This window comes from Salvelinus sp. IW2-2015, linkage group LG17 (assembly GCF_002910315.2).
Source record: "Salvelinus sp. IW2-2015 linkage group LG17, ASM291031v2, whole genome shotgun sequence".
Taxonomy (NCBI): Eukaryota; Metazoa; Chordata; class Actinopteri; order Salmoniformes; family Salmonidae; genus Salvelinus; species Salvelinus sp. IW2-2015.
The window spans coordinates 20,767,937-20,776,889 of NC_036857.1; the positions used below are offsets into that span (position 1 = coordinate 20,767,937).

The following is an 8,953-nucleotide window of genomic DNA, read 5'->3' on the forward strand; positions in this document are numbered from 1 at the left end:
AAAAGAGTTGGATGATGAAACAAAAACCACAGACAAACCACAGGTTCGGAAATGCATCATTCAACACAGACCAAAAGCATACTCTATACCTAAGTATTTAGACAAGTTCCTATTATTTGTACAGGAGATAACTGTCCCAATGCACTGWTTCAGACCCCTTGACTTTTTCCACAATTTGTTATGTTTCAGCCGTATTCTAAAATGGATTCAATAAAAAATAAATTACCATCAATCTACACACAATACCCCATAATGACAAAGCAAAAACAGGTTTTTGAAATGTTTGCAAAAGTAACAAATATAAAACACACAACACACAAATATAAAACACACAATACTTATTTACATAAGTATTCAGATGTTTTGCTATGAGACTCAGGTGCATCCTGTTTCCATTGATCATCCTTGAGATGTTTCTGCAACTTGAAATTCAATTGATTGGACATGATTTGGAAAGGCACACAGCTGTCTATATAAGGTCCCACAGTTGATAGTGCATGTCAGAAACTCCCCAAATACAGGTGTGCCAAGCTTATAGCGACATACACAAGAAGACTCAAGGCTCTAATCGTTGCCAAAGGTGCTTCAACAAAGTACTGATTAAAGGGTCTAAATACTTATCTAAATGTGATATTTCCGGAGTTCGTTTTTATACATTTGCAAACATTTCTAAAAAACAGTTTTTGTTTTGTCATTATGGGGCATTGTCTGTGGATTGATGAGGGAAAAAACAATTTAATCAATTTTAGAATAAGGCTGTAACATAACGAAATGTGGAAAAAGTCAAGGGGTCTGAATGCACTGTAAAAGCATACATTTACCAGTCTCTCACAATACACAACTTTAGGGTGTAATTTGTTTGTATATTATTTTACAGGTTGTTGTTATTGAAAATGAGCACACATATGCAAACGATGGTAAATCCAAGGGACAGATGATTGATGACCACTTTACTTACAGTGACCTGACCATCCTAAGGGCTAACGCCAAACCATCACCAACCACAGAGATGACTGAATATGCCAGTGTTAGAATCCACAATTCTGATGTTTAAAATGTATAACAATGCACAAACATGCATATCTTCAAGTATAATGCTCTAAAGTCACAGGAGTGGGAGGCAGCTCAGCATTGGAATCTTTACATTTATTTTGAATGATTTTGATGGGGTTACTAAACATGTGTTTTTGATTGCAATGTTTATTCAATGCAATTATGTTTTGTATCATATATGTTTAATTTATTGTTATCTATAATTTTGTATATATTTTTAATCATGATATTAAAGTAGCATATAAATAAACTGCCTGACACATATTTGGTGGTTTTCTCACAAAATGACCAATAATCCACTATTCTTATAGAAAAAAAAGTCAACATACAAGTAAAGAAAAGCTAATTCTTTATGGGAACACCTAGGATCTGGTGTCATTCATTGGCATTTAAATCGATGATCTGATTTGAAGAGAAAACTAACTTCACACCACACAGCCCCTTATCCACATCGACGGGACAGTAGTGGAGAAGGTGGAAAGTTTTAAGTTCCTCAGCGTACACATCACGGACAAACTGAAACGGTCCACCCACACAGACAGCGTGGTGAAGAAGGCGCAGCAGCGCCTCTTCAACCGCAGGAGGCTGAAGAAATTCGCCTTGTCACCAAAAACACTCACAACCTTTTACAGATGCACAATTGAGAGCATCTTGTCGGGCTGTATCACCGCCTGGTACGGCAACTGCTCCGCCCACAACCGTAAGGCTCTCCAGAGGGTAGTGAGGTCTGCACAACGCATCACCGGGGGCAAACTACCTGCCCTCCAGGACACCTACACCACCCGATGTCACAGGAAGGCCAAAAAGATCATCAAGGAGAACAACCACCCGAGCCACTGCCTGTTCACCCCGCTATCATCCAGAAGGCGAGGTCTGTACAGGTGCATCAAAGCGGGAGACTGAAAAACAGCTTCTATCTCAAGGCCATCAGACTGTTAAACAACCATCACTAACATTGTGTGGCTGCTGCCAACATACTGACTCATCTCTAGCCACTTTAATAATGAAAAATTGATGTAATAAATGTATCACTAGCCACATTAAACAATGCCACTTTATATAATGTTTACATACCCTACATTACTCATCTCATATGTATATACTGTACTCTATACCATCTACTGCATCTTGCCTATGCCGTTCGGCCATCGCTCATTCATATATTTTTATGTACATATTCTTATTAATTCCTTTACACTTGTGTGTGTATAAGGTAGTTGTTGTGAAATTGTTAGGTTAGATTACTTGTTAGATATTACTGCATGGTCGGAACCTCGAAGTACAAGCATTTCGTTACACTTGCATTAACATCTGCTAACCATGTGTATGTGACAAATAAAATTTGATTTGATTTGAGGCCRTTACTGCCCCCCAAAAATCCTGCAATTCTACACTTTTTGCCATGGGGCAGGGATTTTTTTCTTCTGTTTTATAGCTCATCTCATGCTGTTGTTCACATTTTGTCATGAGGCTGAGAGAACATTTTGTAGTTTTAAGCAAATTTCTTGCAATCCTACAAATGTTTCTATCATATGCTGCCAGGATAGATCTATAGGCATCTCCTGCCAGTACAATCCGTACTATAGGCAGAACACAAAGTACTGGTGTAGGGGACCTATTTTAGATTGTCAGATTGTGGTGAAGACCAGCAAGCCCAGAGTTACAGAAAGGAGCTACATCATGGAGGGTACGAATGCTGGGGTCTTCACTGTCACAATGAGTGCACTGAGGCAAAGTGAGGAGGGGAAGTAGTGGTGTGTCATCTCCAGACCTGGGAGGAATGTCTACAGCTACATGTCCTCTGCACATTTAATGCCACTCAGATTGTGACTTCAGAATGTTTCACCCACAGTGTTGTGAAACCATGCAAAAAGCCAGATCAGTATGATCTGCATGAAGTGTACCATTTAATTTAGGATCAACTATTGCGTTCCTTCCACATGGCTTTCTGTAGAAAATGAGAATATGAAAACAATGTACAGTGTATGTCCTTGTACTTGATCATATTGTAAATTATAATATGACATTAACATATATTTTCCCAGGCATATCTTTTTCAACTGCTACCACTGCATCTATCGATTTAACAACATTAGTGCAGGAGGAAAGTGCACCATGGCGAGTCCTAAAAAATAATATTTTCAAAGGGTAGAATGTTTAGTTTATAGGGGAGGGGGTTGGTGTCAGCCATAGTAGTACGGCACCCCTGCAGCAAATTAGGATTAAGTGGCTCAATCAAGGGTACATTGACCGATTTTTCACCAACAACAATATACAARATGTAAATAAATAGGCTTCATGTGTCTATATTATGCGTGAATATAATTTCAGGAGATGGGTAGTCCTACCCCTCTTAGTTTTAGTTTTATAAAATAAAATCCATAAATGTCAACAACAATGTTCATCCGGGACTTGGGTTGGGTTGAGGTCCCAGCACCAAGCTAATGAATTATTTGACATGAGTATTCAGAAGTCAAACTATTGTCCTAGGTAGAGCTTTTTGAGTCAACGCGACAAATTCAAGATACAAGAACCATTTGAACAGTTTGCCACTAAAGGAGCGGAAACAGCGTGGAGATGTGTAAATAGACAGCGAGGAAGAAGGAAAGGTGCTGAGTGTAGAGGGAAGCGGTGTGGGGAGAAAGATTGGCGTCACCGGGAGCTCAGAAATTCAACCTGATGAGAGTGAGGAGGAATTACCTGCAGAGGCAGGTGCGGTGAAGACCGCTGAGGTTGAGCCTCCTCCCGATGATAAAAATGATTATTTCCCAGTGGTAGTGAGATTTTTGGAGAGAATGGATACTTGCATTCTGGCTGATCCATATGTGGTTGGGTAGAGAAGAGTTTGGGAACTAAAATGTAAGATTCTCGGTGTCTGTGACGCCTACCGTTTGGTGCGATGCAGACCCGGTGGAGAGCGGGGTAACAGATAAGACACTGTCTGTCCTGCTGAGTTTTGATGCAGTCTTTACCAGATAAAGTAAAGTTAGGATGTGTCAGTTATCCTGTGAGAGCTTTTGTCCTGAACCTATTACAGTATTTTAGGTATCAAGCTTATGGTCATGTTGCAGCAGTGTGTAGGAGGGAGATTGCTAGATGTAAGAAGTGTGCAGGACGGCAGGAGACAAAGGAATATGTAGTATCGGTGGAGAAAGCTGTGTTAACTGTAGGCGTACCCATGTTGCTGGAGATCAGAAGTGTCTGGTGAGAGAAAGGCAGGTCGAGGTTGCCAGGGTCAGAGTAGTACAGAAGGTGTCTGAGGTAGAGAAGAGAGTAGTAGTGGAAGATGGGTCCAGGGTGAGGGATCCTAAGAGGATCCCTGTGACTAGGCTGAGGCCAGTAGAGAGTGCTAGGAATAACATGTGCTTCAGTAAGGTTGGCTTCTTAGCATTAATAGCCATTGTTATCAATTGTACTGCAGAAATAGATTGTAAAACACAGAAAATAGATGTCATGGTGGCAGCTGCAGAGAAGTACTTGGGTGTATGATATGTTACTGCAGAGGAGTTATATGGTGTGTTGAATGATAGTGTCCAAAGTAGTGGAAGAGTGGTGAGGTTTTAATGGGTGTAGGGTTAGCTGGTAGGGCCATTTTTCTTCCCTTTTCCCGTCCCCCTTTGTGTCACAAAGTGCAATGAATTCACACTCCATAACAGGGCAAGATAAGAAAAATACCATAGACTAATAGAGGCCGTGACTGGTCTCACAATCCAATACAGTAGATGGCAGTGTATGCACTTTTCAGTTGGTTGTGATCCACCAATACAAATCAGAGAGGAAGAGGCGAAGTGAGAGCCATAAGAGGTCCAAAATCTGTCTTTTCCTATAGGTGGCGTTTTTTGTTTTTTTGCTCATCAAGCAAGGAGTTTTTGTATGGAGGTCAATAAGAGAGCAAATTTGGTTAACACAAAATGTAATGGCTTATTTGCTACGGGGACTTATAAAATCAAATAGAATTTTCGTAATGCTTAGGTAGTCACGAGCGCACTGATATACGTACGACACGTGACACCCCGGCAACTTTGAGAAAAAGCACTTTATATCGGAGGTAAGCCTGTTCACGTGCGTATCTGCCCTCTCATTGGCTAGAATGGTCCCCCCTGATCTTGCCTCCCATTTTTAAGACGTTTATTTTAATTGTTAGAGCGGCCAGTTGAGTATTTGGTCAATATAATTGATCGTCTATGGTTTCATAGTCCCAGAGCCACATCGGCCCGAAGTTTACCTCCACATTATTTGCTATCGTGCACCCCCTACTGGTGTTGACTGGGATCACACGCACTGTCACTAGTAGCAGAAAGCCAAGCAGCTGCCAACGCCCGGCGAAGTAAATACCAGATTCAGTGAGGAAGAGGTAGGAAAATCACCGAATTACATTTTATCCTCATCAATAATTGACATGTACAGCAATACCAAAGCGATTATTTAAGGTGATTTAGCAATAGGGTTGTCATTCATTGTTAGGAAAAATAAAATTAATAGGAAATTGAGAATGAGCTCGCTAGCCAGCCAGCCAGTTAGCTGCTAACACCGACCCAGCTAGCTAYCTAACGTTAGCTGTGTCAGTTTAAATTAGCTACAACCAAGTAGCTAGTTATATTTGTATTGAGTCTGTACAACGAAGTCCATAATGTAGCTAGATGGTTATTGCTAGCTACAACATTTCCATTTAGACCTGGTTTGCTAGCTAGCAAACCCATTTCAGACGCCAGCTAGTTAGCTAGTAGGATAACAACAGCTGGTGGTGGTGGATACTCCCTGCCACTCATATGAAGTCTTGTAGCTAACTTTCACTTGTCTTTTTCAGACAAAAGTAGAGCACAAATATGCAGACGATTAAATGTGTTGTGGTTGGAGATGGAGCAGTGGGAAAAACCTGCCTTTTGATTTCATACACAACCAACAAATTCCCCTCTGAATATGTACCAACAGTAAGTACATCTAATTTATACATTGGATTTCTCTCGGATTAATTGATCTAGTGATTGTTTCACACTGACTCTAACAGAAGAGACTTGGGTCTTCTCAATAACTACCATTCTGAATAATCATGGAACAGGACAGATGCCTCATTCTCTTTTCATTTCTCATCACAGGTGTTTGATAACTATGCAGTAACTGTCATGATTGGCGGTGAGCCTTACACCCTAGGATTATTTGATACTGCAGGTAAGAGGCGATCCTTTTCATGGACATGGTCTTCAGTGCTTCCACTGTGCTTCTACACCGGCATTGCTTGCTGTTTGGGGTTTTAGGCTGGGTTTCTGTACAGCACTTTGATATATCAGCTGATGTAAGAAGGGCTATATAAATACATTTGATTTAGTTCCCAATTTTTAAAAAGAATATGTTGGTTGATTGCTATTCACATTTAATCAATGCTTTATACCCGTCTCCACAGGTCAGGAGGATTATGACAGGTTACGACCTTTGAGCTATCCCCAGACGGATGTTTTTCTAGTTTGTTTCTCTAGTGTTTCACCCTCTTCATTTGAGAATGTTAAAGAAAAGGTGAGTACAATGCCAAACCCATGAAGCATACAATGCACATTTTTGAATAAAGGAATATTGAGTTAAAATAAATTATTTCTAGTAGGTTAAATGTAATGTCAAATTGGCAACAAAATTAAGTGATGGGAAAGATACTAGTTATAGTGTCGTTGACTAGCTGACTGACTGACCATTCTGAGTGTTTGAAAACAATGTTTCCTCTCTCTTGCAGTGGGTACCTGAAATCACTCACCACTGTCCCAAGACACCATTCCTGCTCGTTGGAACTCAGATTGATCTGAGAGATGACCCTTCCACTGTAGAGAAGCTGGCCAAGAACAAACAGAAGCCCATCAGCCCTGAGATGGCTGAGAAGCTCGCCCGCGACCTGAAGGCAGTCAAATATGTCGAGTGCTCTGCCCTGACACAGGTGAGATGTTCTAAAACATAAACAAAACAGGTAATACCTATCACTTGCACGATAACCTATTGTGTTAGATGTACACGTTGCTGTATGTCGTCTTTGTGCTAAGCTTGACGTTTCACTCTCTGTTAGTGGTGGCCTAGAACTGCATGGAAACCCATCCATACAATGCTCTTTAATCTTGTCTGTCTGCTAACTAACCTCTCTCTAATGCTAGTCATATTTTCCTTTTTCTCCCCTCTCTAGCGAGGTCTGAAGAATGTATTTGATGAAGCTATCCTAGCAGCTCTAGAACCTCCTGAAACCCAGCGAAAGAGAAAGTGCTGTCTGTTCTGATGACAAGCTCTCTTAAAATCTTGCTTTGCCTCTGATCGTCTGCTGCTTCTTTAATGTCAAGAAATTACTGTCTGTCAAGTAACTAACCAAGTTGCTCTTTTAAAACGTGTGCCCATTAACTTCTTTCATTTCAATATCTGATTTTGTTTTGACTTACCCTAATAATCACAATAGACTATACTGCCTTGGCCTTCATGGCAAGGATGCCAACACTTTCATTTTAGTACTTAATGTGCAAGTTTACATTAGGCTGTAGCTGAGTTTGTGTGTTCCTTTTAAAATATATTACCTCAGTATTTATATGCTTCGGTTCCATTCAACCCTTCCAGGAAACATTTCTGTGCTGTCTAAACAAGTATTATGAGCTTCAACTAACTTCATGTTTTTCTATCACATCAATGTATTTCTTTTCTACTACTATATCAAAGACCGTAACTAAACATTATTGAAAGTTTAAGTTTTCCATTGGAGGTTAAGATCTTTGCAATCTTGAATGACTAAAACCTGTTATGATATATGAATAAAGGATAGTTTAAATTACAACTCTCCCAGTTCAGTCAAATTTATTTTACATTCAAACAATTACAATAGTTGTTTACACACTGCAAGGTTGAAATATGTATTTGGTACATTCATGTTTTTGTGTTTGCAGAAAGGACTAAAGAATGTGTTTGATGAGGCAATACTGGCTGCCCTGGAGCCTCCGGAACCCAAGAAGAGGCGCAAATGTGTGCTGCTCTGAGCATTTCCTCTCCTATTGTTTAGAGCATTTCAACAACATTACTTGGACAAAAGCAAACCATTATTGCACAAGAGTACTTCAATCCTATTGGTAACTGATACAAATACTTTAAAAATGTTTGCAAAGTAGTGTGTGTGTGTGTGGACTTAATTGAACTAGATTGATCTTTACTAGAACCTGTGATAATTATCCTCTTATAAAATAATAAACTTCTTTCCTAGAGCCATCTCAGTATTTTTAAGTTAAACAGATTGGTGGCTTCAGTCTTGTCCGAAGAGTTCAAGGGTCACAGACGCAAAGCTGATGATGGCGATCAATGACAACAGAACAAAACCCTTTCATGTTGCATAGTGTCAGGGCAGCATTGCCAGACTGATTTATAAAGAATTCACGTTTTTAGGTGTATATAATGCCTTCGTGAACACCTGATGTAAACAAATCCCCCTTCAACTGGGAAAGTGATGATGGCTTCGGTAAGTTGGTATTGAACAATATATACAGTATGTCAGGGCTGTATATTTTTTATTTGATCAAATCCTTGTCTGTCACATACTTTGTACTGCATTCCAGGCACTTAAGTCTTTACGCAAATTGTTGCAGTGTTAATTTAAGACTTTTGCTTTAGGAAACAGATTGTTCCTCCTTTGACTGGAACTACATCTTACAGTATATTTATTTGTTTTATATATAAAAAAGACATCTCACATTGTCAACATTAAGAGTGTAAGTGCATCAACCTAATAAAGCTTATAATTCTCAAGTGTGCATTCTTTTCAGATTCATTCTCAGAGTAGGAGTGCAGATATGGCCCASGATGCAACCATGGGGTCTCAGTATATTGATGTAGTGTCTGTATTGCAGTTGATTAAAATCCCCCTACAGTAGTTGAAGATACAATAAGGACAGTA

General features: G+C 39.7%; 1 protein-coding gene across 2 annotated transcripts; it reads left to right on the forward strand.

Annotated features, from left to right (window-relative positions):
• The first annotated feature begins 4,919 nt into the window (after positions 1 to 4,919).
• LOC111976934 (cell division control protein 42 homolog) lies at positions 4,920 to 8,805 on the forward strand. Of its 2 annotated transcripts, none has more exons than XM_024006109.2 (6): positions 4,920 to 5,407; positions 5,861 to 5,984; positions 6,150 to 6,222; positions 6,455 to 6,564; positions 6,776 to 6,973; positions 7,956 to 8,805. In XM_024006109.2, the coding sequence occupies exons 2-6, from the start codon at positions 5,880 to 5,882 to the stop codon at positions 8,043 to 8,045; spliced, it is 576 nt and encodes a 191-aa protein (XP_023861877.1). In that variant the 5' UTR covers positions 4,920 to 5,407; positions 5,861 to 5,879; the 3' UTR covers positions 8,046 to 8,805. The 2 variants fall into 2 exon arrangements, with proteins under 2 accessions (XP_023861877.1, XP_023861876.1); XM_024006108.2 differs by lacking the exon at positions 7,956 to 8,805 and adding an exon at positions 7,214 to 7,846.
• Positions 8,806 to 8,953: the final 148 nt, after the last annotated feature.

Bases quoted from the DNA above. Each gene is read 5' to 3' on its own strand.
- LOC111976934 (XM_024006109.2), top strand. From the start codon at position 5,880: ATGCAGACGATTAAATGTGTTGTGGTTGGAGATGGAGCAGTGGGAAAA. The intron at 6,565-6,775 runs GTGAGTACAATG...TCTCTCTTGCAG, and splicing joins TTGAGAATGTTAAAGAAAAG to TGGGTACCTGAAATCACTCA. The intron at 6,974-7,955 runs GTGAGATGTTCT...TTGTGTTTGCAG, and splicing joins AGTGCTCTGCCCTGACACAG to AAAGGACTAAAGAATGTGTT.